At 41.0% G+C, this 11,666-nt stretch overlaps 1 protein-coding gene across 2 annotated transcripts; it reads left to right on the top strand.

Moving 5' to 3' along the window:
- Positions 1 to 1,092: 1,092 nt before the first annotated feature.
- On the top strand, positions 1,093 to 9,826 carry prc1a (protein regulator of cytokinesis 1a). 2 transcript variants are annotated; one of them, XM_072673809.1, is made up of 15 exons: positions 1,093 to 1,109; positions 1,899 to 2,031; positions 2,153 to 2,275; positions 2,454 to 2,687; positions 2,814 to 2,984; positions 3,671 to 3,820; positions 4,532 to 4,679; positions 5,121 to 5,257; positions 5,422 to 5,517; positions 5,646 to 5,792; positions 6,152 to 6,262; positions 6,379 to 6,477; positions 7,318 to 7,485; positions 8,091 to 8,128; positions 9,589 to 9,826. In XM_072673809.1, exons 1-15 carry the CDS (start codon positions 1,099 to 1,101, stop codon positions 9,635 to 9,637), a joined length of 1,815 nt encoding a protein of 604 aa, XP_072529910.1. In that variant the 5' UTR covers positions 1,093 to 1,098; the 3' UTR covers positions 9,638 to 9,826. The 2 variants fall into 2 exon arrangements, with proteins under 2 accessions (XP_072529910.1, XP_072529911.1); XM_072673810.1 differs by lacking the exon at positions 8,091 to 8,128.
- The last annotated feature ends 1,840 nt before the right edge of the window (positions 9,827 to 11,666 follow it).

Genomic DNA, 11,666 nt, shown 5'->3' on the forward strand with positions numbered 1-11,666 from the left:
ATATATACATACACTTTGTGAAGTCTTGTGTTTTACAAAAAAATTTTAACATATTGAATCTTTTTAAAACAAAAAAAAAAACTATTGGCAATATTTTACAAAGGTGAAATTGGTATCCAAGTCCAACATCCACCCACCCGTAAAAATGTGCTAAAACTCAAGCAAGACAACCTAAAATAAGTGTCAGATAACTGCAATAATTAATAAAAGTAGCCAAGTATGTTTTAAACTATATGTTCATGTTTATTGTCAACATTTTGCTTGCAGATTGTATTATTTTGTGTAAACCTTCTGGAACAGAATTATCAATATCTATAGTCAAATAATACATTTTATTACATTGTATTTTTTGCTAAACTATTACTTTAGGCCAGAGCTGAACGTATGCCTTATTGCCAGAATTAAATATTTAATTTATTTAATTAGTTTGTTTGTTTAATGGAGTGAACATAGGCTAGCTATTTATATTTAATAAATGCATAATAATAATTAATAAATGCACAACATTAAACATTTTGATAAGACATACTGTATGGATAAGTATAAGTAATTATAACACGGATTGTGGAACTACTCATTACCAGCCAGGCTGTGCTGTTTTGTGGCAGTGGACGTCCATTACAAATTACAAAGTAAAATGCGAAACTTTTTATTTATTTTTCATGATTTAAAATCATGTTATACAACATATAAAGCCTCAGTATCATTATACTGAGAATTAACATCTGTTCAATGTGGCTGTTCAATAACACCTCCATTAGTGCTGCAGCTCAGTCTTTTGATCTGTGAGTCTCTTTGCTCTTCCACACTGCACTAAAGCCCCTCTAAGCTCCACCCCCTCAGCCAATCAGCTGGCCGGAAGACCGAGTTACGATGACGCAACGAGGCTCCCAGCCAGTCAGGGGGTAAAACGCGCTGGGCTGCAGGATTTGAATCGCAGACAGGAAAACGGTTGAACACAGCGGAGTTTACAGAAGACCGGGGCCGAGGCTGGGGCTTATTTACCTCCTGTCTCAGCTCTACTGAGCAATCTTATTATCGTCGTCTTGTCTTTTACGCTGGAGGTGTTTTTTGGACTGCTTTTATTCGAGCGTCACGATGAGGAAAAGGTAAAAAAAAAAAAAGATCAGCAGCAGATCAGCTATGTGGCGCTAGCTGTTGTTAGCTAACTCGCTATCTTTACTCCAACGAGTAATAAGCAGGTAGCATTACAACTTATGATGAATTACTTAATTTTTCACAATTTCTCTTAGCTACTTCGTCATGACGTTGGCGTATTATTATTATTATTATTATTATTATTATTATTATTAGCCAGTCTGGCTAGCCGCCTAACTATTTGATCGTTAGCTAGCTAGTTAGCAACTGTGGCCAACGAGAGTCTTGCTAGCAACAGTTTACTACAGTGCACTGTGTCTTGTAACGTAGCTAAACACTCATAGACCATGGCTTCATGTTTACAGAATAGGTGTTTTCACCATGACAGTTTTATGAATAGACTCATCAGTTTAACGTAGCTAGCTAACATCAACCTGACTGGCTGCTTTATGCCCAGCTGAGTCTGCAGTCAGAAATGGTGGATTTGTGTATTGCCGAGAATCAGTGCTAATACGATAGGTGTCACGATACAGGGATTACTGTTCAGTACACCGCGATACTGTGGGTACTTTCTCAAATTTCAAACAATCGGAGTCAAAATAGCTTACTTCTTGTACAGTGGGATCTGGTGAACACTGTAGATTTAACTTTTGCTGTCTGACATCTTTGCATGTAAGCTCTATTGCAAAAAAAAATTGCATAACATACGTACATGCATGTATGAGTATTTACTTGCACCCCTATTTACAAACAGCTGTATTGAATATGGTGTGTGACTGTGTGTGTTTATCATTGTGCAGTGAGGTTCATGCCGCAGAGTCTGTGGCATGTCTCAATAAAGCTCTCAGCCACCTCCGAGACATCTGGGAGGAGATAGGAATCCCTGAGGACCAGAGGGTGCAGCGGACCGATGCGGTTAGAATGCATGTCAAGGTGATTAAAGCTGTATATTTATTTTTATTATTATTATTATTGTTCCGCTGTGTCTCTTCATGGCATGTCGTTTTTGGAAAGCTGTCAGTTACTAGCTTCTGTTAAATATGCATCCTCTCAGAACCTGCTGGACATGATGATAGCAGAGGAGGAAGGACTGAGGAAGAGGTTGCTGAGCAGTATTGAGTCCTGTCGGAAAGAGCTGGATAGTTTGTGTGAGGAGCTTCGGCTCCCTCCGTTCGAGGTAGGTCAGATTGACAGAACCTGAATTTGCGGTTCATGCCCTCACTGTGGAATGTGGACTCCAGTTATGTGTTTCCAATCAGTCTTCTCCATGACTACCCTGTTCATCCACTTCTGAGGTCTGGTGGAGGATTTTGAGTAATGCTTTGGTGTGTTTGTGTTTTTCTTGTGTCCATCAGGAGGACGATGGCCTGACCATGCTGCAGCTGGAGAAAGAGATTCGCACTCACTTGAAGGTGATGCTGAAGCAGAAGACTCAGAGAATGAATGAGCTGAAGAGTCTGATGCAGCAGGACCGGGAGCTGTGTGACATTCTGTGTGATAACCCTTACGTCATTAACCCTGACCGCGTGCCCTCCGCCCAGCAGCTGGAGGACTACAGTCAGCACATCGCCGCCCGCAACCAGGAGAAGGTAAAGCACATTGAAAACGGCATTGCCTCTGCATTTACCTTATCTTTTATGAACTCATACTTGTCTGTTTGGGGTGGTGCATGCAAACACTACAGAGACATTGCTAACTGTAGGCTGGGTTTTCAGGAACGTCGTCATGCTGAGTTTGTGACCATCAAGCGTCAGATCATTGTGTGCATGGAGGATCTTGAACAGATGCCGGACACTAGCTTTGAGCGCGATGTGGTGTGTGAGGAAGAGGACGCGTTCTGCCTATCCACAGAAAATATCACAGCCCTCAAAGTGCTGCTCAGCCAGGTAAACACACACACACACACACTGTTTTAAATAGTAAATCCCAAAAAAAACAGATCTTTTGGCTCCATTTTGCTCAGTGTGAAACAAGCAGGAAGAAATCATAACGGGCCAGGTGGTGTCCTGGAGGTTTCTACAACAACTTGACACTGTTAAGTTATTTGGCCGAAAGATATATTTCTGACAATACTGGCCCACTCTGAAAAGATCTGGTCATCCGCTGTGGCTCACGGCTCAGCGCAAGTGAACAGTTATGCTGTTTTTGTTTTTGTATATCACTCAATATGCTACTATGCTGAGAGTCTGCCATGGATTTAATGTGTGTTTCTTGAGCACCTCTCTCGCTTTGTTTTGGGCACAGGCTGTACTCCACCAAATACAGCCTCTCCGCCTTCCACTCTCCCCTGCTGATTGCTTTTCACGTCTTTTAAAATGAATCATTCTCACCTTTTCATCAAATAGATTAAGCTGTGTGTCTGATTAATCTCTTTAACGTTTCCCTGTTGTCATTTGTTAATCTTTAGTCTTTAGTGGTTTCTGCTTTCAGCGCTGTTGGGATCAAATCGAGTGTGTTATTTAATGCTGTGTGCGAATTGAATTGTTAGAAACTCCTTTCCACAGCAGGGGACAGGCTGGGTATGAATGTGAGACTACACTGTATCATGCTGAGTTGTGCGTTTGGGTTTCAGCTGGAGAATCGAAAAGCGGAGAACGAGGCACTGTGTGTATCCTACCGTGACCGTATTGGAGAGCTGTGGGAGAGGCTGCAGATCCCTCAGGAAGAGAGGGACTATATTGCCGAACACATGAAGAGCAGCAAAAAGAAGAACATGGAGGCTGTGAGTGAAAACACACGTCCATCACACAACCTATGTTTCTGAAATACGTTTGGGTTCTGTATCCCCATTTGAAACTAAGTGCAGCTTGTAAGCGCTACAACATGGCCCAATCTGTTACAAATCTGTGTGCAGTAGAGCTGCTGTTTTCATGTAGATACATGTTAAAGGTAGAGCGAGAAGGTTGTTGGAAGTGGAAGATAATTGATCACCACACCTTCCTATTTGGAATCTTCTCAGCTAATCCAGTGACACCTACTATTATAACATATGCAGTAAAAGCAATGCCTGAATTCACATACAAGGATCTTTCACTAAATAATAGATAGAGGTTGTGACATTCTTGGCTAAAACTATTTTTCTGTGTCCCATTGTCCTCATATTGAGAAATTAGTGGGTTAGTGTTATTTAGTGTTAAGTAAAGTAAGTAAGGTAAGTAAAGACACACACTTCTCATTTCTGTCCGATAACTTATATATAATTTTTTTTCCCTGATTCGTTCACTTCTATACCATTTATCAAGGTTCAATGGCCCACTTGGATTGATGTGCAGTTTAGCATGATGTTTATTGTCCTTGATGCATAGCAGCTTCAGCAAAATTGAATAGCAATGTGCTGCCTTACTTAATATAATCGCTGCGTTTCACATTAACTACTTCTTAAAATGGCTCATGATTTATTTATTACATTTTTTTTTTTTACCTCTTTCTCCAGCTGCATGCAGAGCTGGAGCGTCTGAAGGAGCTGAAGATGAAGAACATTCGGAGCGTGATTGAAACAATCAGAGCAGAAATAGCACTCCTCTGGGAGAAATGCTTCTACAGCCTTGAACAGAGACAAGCTTTCATTCCATACTATAACGGTATGACCGCTTTCACTGCTATACCAGTGCTTAAAATCAGCAGAGCAGCAATATGAAATAATTGGGCATGGCTGTCAGTTGTCCTGCCACACTTTGTCATGAGGGCCTGTTCTAGGTTGGAGTGTGTACCAAGGGTTTAAACATAATTAGAAGCAATTTCTGTACGCCTTGTAATGGTTTCTCAAATGTCTATTCAATAACATACAAGGATGACATGGAAAAAACTTGCACAAGTGAGGACATGTTTCTGGGCAGATAGCCTGCCTTTAATGTACTGGGGCTAGGTTTAGGTTTAGGTAGATATGGCTGTGTTGGGGTTAGTGTGGTTATGGATAGGTTCTGGCACATTTAGCATTATTCAGGCACTAATATATATTTGTGTATGTAAATAAAGCGGGACTTTAGACTGTTCCAGTAATGTTATTTGAATGTGCTTTTTAGATGATTTCACTGAGGAGCTGCTGGCTATGCATGAGAGAGAAGAGCAGAGGTTGAAACAGCATTATGAAGAGCATAGAGAGCTTTATGAAGGAGTCACTAGCTGGCAGAACAACTGGACCCTCTTCCAGACACTGGAGGTAAGATCCCACGCTTTAGTCATTCCATTTGAGTGCAGTTTGTGATCCTGTTTCTTTCCATATTTATGATATTACCTCAGCAAGCCAGTGTGAGACGCATTAACTGTGGTTGCCATAGATTGGTCGTCTTAACCTTTTCCTTTTTTTTTTCCTCCTGCCTTCAGAAAAAGGCCACAGATCCATCTCGATTTAACAACAGGGGAGGCAACCTGTTGCGGGAGGAGAAGCAGAGAGCAGATCTGCAGAAGAGTCTGCCCAAGGTCAGTTTGTCGCTACCTGCCATCAGTGTTTCTGAGCTGTGTGCGCACACATTTTGGGAGTTGGTGCCGTTGCAGCTTTCCACATTGATGAATGCTATATGACCTTTATTTTTTTTCCCCTCGTTTAGCTGGAGAAGAGTTTGAAGAACCAGATTGAGCAGTGGGAGGCAGCGCAGGGTGCACAGTTCCTGGTCAATGGGCAGCTCTTCATGCAGTATGTGGAGGAGCAGTGGAACCTGCACCACCTGGAGAAAGAGAGAGAGAAGCTGGAGAGGGTAATTACTGATCATGAATTAATAATCATAATCATTACTGCATGGAGAGATGGAGAACCTCGATGGCATCAGACCTATTTAAAATAATTATTGTTATGGTAATTACAGTGGAATGGGAGAAATAGCCAGGAGTAAAAGGCCTGTTTGAAAGCATTGTCATAAAGATAATTAAATTATAATGAAGCGAAGAGGGAAAGAGTCTGTAAAGGATAGAGTAATTATGCCATTATTACCTAGCAGACACCGTGCAGGAGCCTAATGCTGAGTTCATCTCTGCATGCTGAGTTCATCTCTTTCCTTAAAGTATCATAAGGAGATGCTGTGGCATGTTTCTCTTATTGTGTGTTATGTGTTTTTAGCAAATGAAGAAAACTAAGCAGACAGAAGAGGATATGCTGTATGGCACGTCCCTCCGAACACCCACTAAGAGGAGGATAGCAGGAACGCCCACACCAGGGAAAACACGCAAGGTAATGCTCTGTCTGTCTGTACTTGTGTTCCTTCATGTGAAGTTGTGTACTAGTGAATCACAGAGATGGTGCTCTCGTTCTTGTTGCAACACTGAATGTTGCACTCTCTCTTTTAGCTGAATACCACCGCCAGTATCTCTAGCTCCTCTAGTAATACCACCCTCCGCTCCATTTGTTACTCTCCATCCATGAGACCTCCTCTCTCAGCCAGCAAGGTGAGACAGACCTTTGCTTTTGCTTAGCCACACCAATTTTAAATGTGTATCATTTTTACCAGCCCTAAGGCCGTTATCTGCGGTTAAGAAACAGTGTAATATGGCACTTAATCGCCCAAAAACAATGCATAATAACAAATGCTGTACATTAACATGCTATGTTAAGCTTTGCTCTAGCTGGAACAAGTCGTAACTTGCACTGTCTATCCAAAAAAGCTGAAAAAACAACCTCATGCATTTGGGTTTTCCTGTTGTACAAAACTCCGACCGAATTGTAGTGAGAACTGAAGCGCACCGTGTGCACCGTTACACCCCTGGTGACTACTCCTTAATACATGCTCATGTATTTTTAATTTCACATTTGAGCTTTGATTATTCTTTTTTTTGTTTGTTTGTTTTCCCTGTTAACCATTTGAATGATCTTGAGATTCATGTAATTACACTATTCCAGCTTGCAATGACTTCGGTATCAAATAAGTAATGAGTTAAATACGGCTACTGTTATGCATTGCTACTGGGCACTGTCCATTAGAGCTATGAATCCAATATGTTCATGGCACAATTCAATATATTGCTGTTTATGTATTTATTTTTAATCACGTTTTAGAAACTGTCCTAGTATTAAAAACACACCATCATATGCATTTTCTTACACCCCTGCTATGTATAACCTAATCTCAATGGAAACCCCTATTGTTTTGTGAGCCATGGTTACCCCTAGCCATGGTAAATTCTTATCTGCAGTGCTGGCTAAAGTCCTAACAAAAAAAAATGTGTCTTTTGAAAATAAGGATGCCTGTCCAGTCCAGGGTGAATTTTAATGTAATTTATTTGTCTCAGATTGGTACAGGGTTGCGAACACCGGCTCGTGGCCGAACCCCACGTGGTCTGGAGAGGAATAAGGAGAACCTGTCTCAGCTGAATGGAGCCCTGCGCACCATGACCTCCAGCCCACACCGAAACAACTACTCCATTAACTCAGTTGCCAGCTCCTACTCTGAGTTTGCGGTAAATACCCCTTTCTGAACGTCCTCTATTGCTATCATCACCAGAAGAGTCAAGCAGCACTCAGTCCAGTCACCTGGAGTGGGGAGTGGTGGTGTGAAAAAGCCAACCATGCAGTAGATGAAATTATGTTAAATGACACCCACGTTTTATCAGGGATGGCTTTTGGATGAATGTGTTTTAAGCATGTGTCTGATGTCTGTTTCTGGGAACCTAGCTTATTGTCATTATTTGGAGTGGCGGTGCTTGACTGGGGTTAGACTCAGAACAGATTCTCCAAATTAAGCCAAAGCCTAGACTGAAATGCATTTCTATTTCTAATTTATTTGCAAGGCCAAGTTTATATCTGAGTTTGGGAGACCAGATGTAGTGTGTTAGCTAAGACCTGTTTGATGTCTGTTTCTTTAGCTTTTAACTAAATCAGCTAATATTAGTATATTTAGTATATTTATTCAGGCTAGACTTTTTGAGCAGATGATCAAAATCATGACCATGTTTAACTTTCATTAAAACCAGTCAGCTCATAAATTTGAGTTAATCGCCCCTGTATAGATATTTAGCTATTTTAGGTGTGCTCACATCTGGCTAACTGTGCATTCTATTTATAGAGGGATTGTGTCAACATTGAATCCACCACCATCGCCAGGTTTGTATGAGCTGCCCCATATCATCACTGTTGGAACAAAACCTTGTATCTCACAAAATCATTCAATTGTTGACAAAATACCGACTGTCCTTCACATTTTGTCAAAAGTTGGTGATGAATGGATATCAGAAGTGTCTTGAGTGACTTGAAATAGTTTCTACATTGGTATCTGTTGAATTGGTAGGATTGTGTGCCTCTCTTATAAAGTTGCCTTTTTGGGGGGTACAAAGGGTTTGTTCCAACAGCGACAATATGCCCTGATAACCTCTCCGCCCTGTTAATCTGTCTATCTACCTACCTACTTGTTCCTCTTTCATTTATTGACTTTATTGAATACTCCTTGACTAAATGCACACACACTACTCTACTCCGACTCCCACTTGTGTCCACACAGCTAAGAATGCTGTAAAGTATGTGTATCTGCTTCCTACTCTAACTCCTCCTGTTTGGCTGGACTGTGCTGCTGTCTCTGCTGGACTGATCAGTTTAAACTCACTGCTGTCCACACACTCACCTCTGCTCTCTTGCTCATTCACTTTGCTAGAAGGAAGCAAACTAATGAATGAATGAATGAATGAATACCTAGAGGTAGAAGTGTGTCCATCTTTATGGGAAAGTGGTAGCTCTGTGTTTAATGGTGTAACGATAGTTCGCATAGTAACCGCCACACTTTCTGGGGCTACTTCTCACACCACTGAGTGAATAGAAACGGTCCTGCTGTGGAAGAGAGGGAGAAATTTTCAGTGTCTGATAATAGAAATATATGTATAAGCACCGTTCAAATGTTGGAGTAAAAAAAAAAAAGGGACTGATGGTGGCATTGGAATCCTTTTGGAATCAGTGACAGATATTTCAAACTGAGATTTGATAAAGTTCAGAAGAGCAGATTGTTTAGTTAATGCTGAGCTCCTGCACCAACATCTGCATTCTATCTATTTTGCTGTATATTTAAAGCAGCACTGTAGAATGTGTGTAATATTATTATGTATTTATTTTATTGGGGGGGGGTGTCTATCATTGCTAGTCCGGGTCAGCACACTGTAACTTTGGTGCAGCAGGCAATGTCATCGCTCATAAGAACTGTGTAATGCTACATAACCTGAGTCTACTGTACTGTAAAATCCTGTAGTATTACTCTACCCTAACAGCCCACATTCCTCTTTTAGTTAGTCTTTCAGCTTGTCCAGAAATGCATATATAAAGTGTGTCCTTGTTATGGGTGTCTCAAAGTGCAGAGTCCTCTTTCAGACTGTAGGTGGAGCCCTGGAGCAAGAAATACCTATTTCCACAGAATGCTGCTTTAACCTTACAATTTAGCATCTGCAAATATGTTCATGAAATACAGCATGTCAGAGTTCTGCATCGACCCAGTTCCTACATCAGTGCTACCTTACTGCCAGTGTGTGTGTGTGTGTTTGTGTGCAAGTGTGATGTTAATGAAGTCTTTTTGACTCTTTCAGCGAGAGCTCTCTCAGGCCTCACAATCCAACAGCAAAGCTCGAGTTCTGAACTCCACGATCACACGCTGAGGACCGGTCCACTGGATGGAACTGGGTCGCCTTGACTACGGCAGTGTCCTCTCAGCATTAACCCTACTCCAAATGAAGAGAAGAGTGTTCAAGAGAATATTGAATGTAAATCACCTGCAAAAAATGTTTGTAAATATTTTACTCCTTTTTTTTTAATGTTTCACGTTTCTAACCTGCATCTTAGACCAAATCAGTCTCTCATGTGAAGTCAAGATCAAGATAGTTTTTATAAAAACTTTCTCTTTTTTTTGTTTGCAATAAACTGAACTTTTTTTTATTGCACATTTTTTATGGGAACGTGTACAGAATGGTTTGGAGTCACAAAGGCTTTCTGCTGGAATATTCTGTCCTGTCTGTATTTATTGTTGTGCTGTTTTCTACTACCTAACACTAGGAAAATGTTTCAGTTCCCACTTCACTACACTATTGCCAACCTCTAAAATAAATGTTCACGGAGAAAGCTGCTTGCAGATGATTTACTGAACGGGATCAGAAGAGGGCAATACTACATATGAATAGGGTGGATTGATGTACTATGATACTAAACAGTGGGGATGACGGGTGCATTGTGTTGTTGTTAGGGCTGCAATAAATGAGTGGACTGTCCACAATCGATTAAAATTAATTTGGAATGGAAAAATATCTTTAATTAAAAATATAAGATTTATTGAACTTTTGCATAATGCCCTTTAAAACAGTGCCCTGCAGCTCCTAAATCACATTTGCAACTGAAAAAAAAGCATCAGAGCTGTAGTAATAGATCTGCCTAATTAACAGTAACGTTAATCAAGCACAGAAGCTGAGTTTGCTTGCTTGAGAAGCTGAGGTAGTGGTTTCTCACTGTTGGAGTTACATCGTGTTTTGGCTGTGGGTGGTCAGTAGATGCTCTAGAAGAACAGTCATGCTGCAACTGTATGTTTATTTGCACCAGAATGTAACTGCTGCACTAGGGCTGGGCGATATGGTTAAAAATTCGATATCACAATATCAAGATATTGTATTTATTTTTTTGGTGATACATAATATTTGTCACGACACATGTAATCACTGACTAAATACATCAGTAACAACAGATTCTTATGACCCACTATTCAGAGACTCTCCCGTACTGAACACAGTGATTATTTTTTTTATTCGACGTCTGCTGCTCTTCATCTAATGAAACCAGTCTAACTACACTGTTAGTAATGAAACCTGCAGCTATGCTTAGAAGCAACAGTATGCTTAGAAAAGCATAGTGTTATCACAATAACAACATTTATCACAATACAATAAAATTAAGGTGAAAGTGAACATTTACAGCTTTGTATTTCTATTTCAGCTGATTTTAAATATACGTAGCTGATACCATCTGATAAATACAACATTTCAGACCATCAGAAACCGGATTTCTGTTGGACTCTACCTCGCCATCTTTCACAGAGAGGTGCTGAGAATTTCTCAGACTTTAAACCTCTGAAAATCGCAGAGCAACTAGTCATCTCATTAAGAAAGTGTTTTTTCTCACCTGAAGCAGCACAACAGCTGCGTTCTAAAGTCTAGGCCTGTCTGGGCCTTTCTCAACCGCAGAGTCATGGAATGCTGTTCCTAAGTGAAGGACTCTTGGTATACAGCTCAGGAAAGCACCCTCAGGTCAGACCGGTTTATAGGACGCAACTGATGTATCCTCCCCGGCCTTCAGTTACCCACAGTTCTTTGCGCACATACAACATGTGATCTTTCCGGTGACATCGCCACGCTGCCGAGTTAGGCTGATCCATTTGTGTGATCAACAGGCCACTAAAAAGGGGTCTTCATAGGACAATCCTACCGAGGGTCCGCCCTGCCTCACTGGGACAGAGCCTATGAATTCTTGGTATTTCTTGCTCTTGGGCTTCCTCTACAGACGGGAAGTAAATAAGTAGAAATCTGCACTATGAGCCGCCCCTTAAGGACAGTTTTGTTTTTTTTCCGGAGGAGCTGAGAGTGAAAAGCAGGTGGACTGAGGACTGAGGGTTGTGCAGCGTTAC

Source organism: Salminus brasiliensis, chromosome 2 (assembly GCF_030463535.1).
Source record: "Salminus brasiliensis chromosome 2, fSalBra1.hap2, whole genome shotgun sequence".
NCBI classification, from domain to species: domain Eukaryota; kingdom Metazoa; phylum Chordata; class Actinopteri; order Characiformes; family Bryconidae; genus Salminus; species Salminus brasiliensis.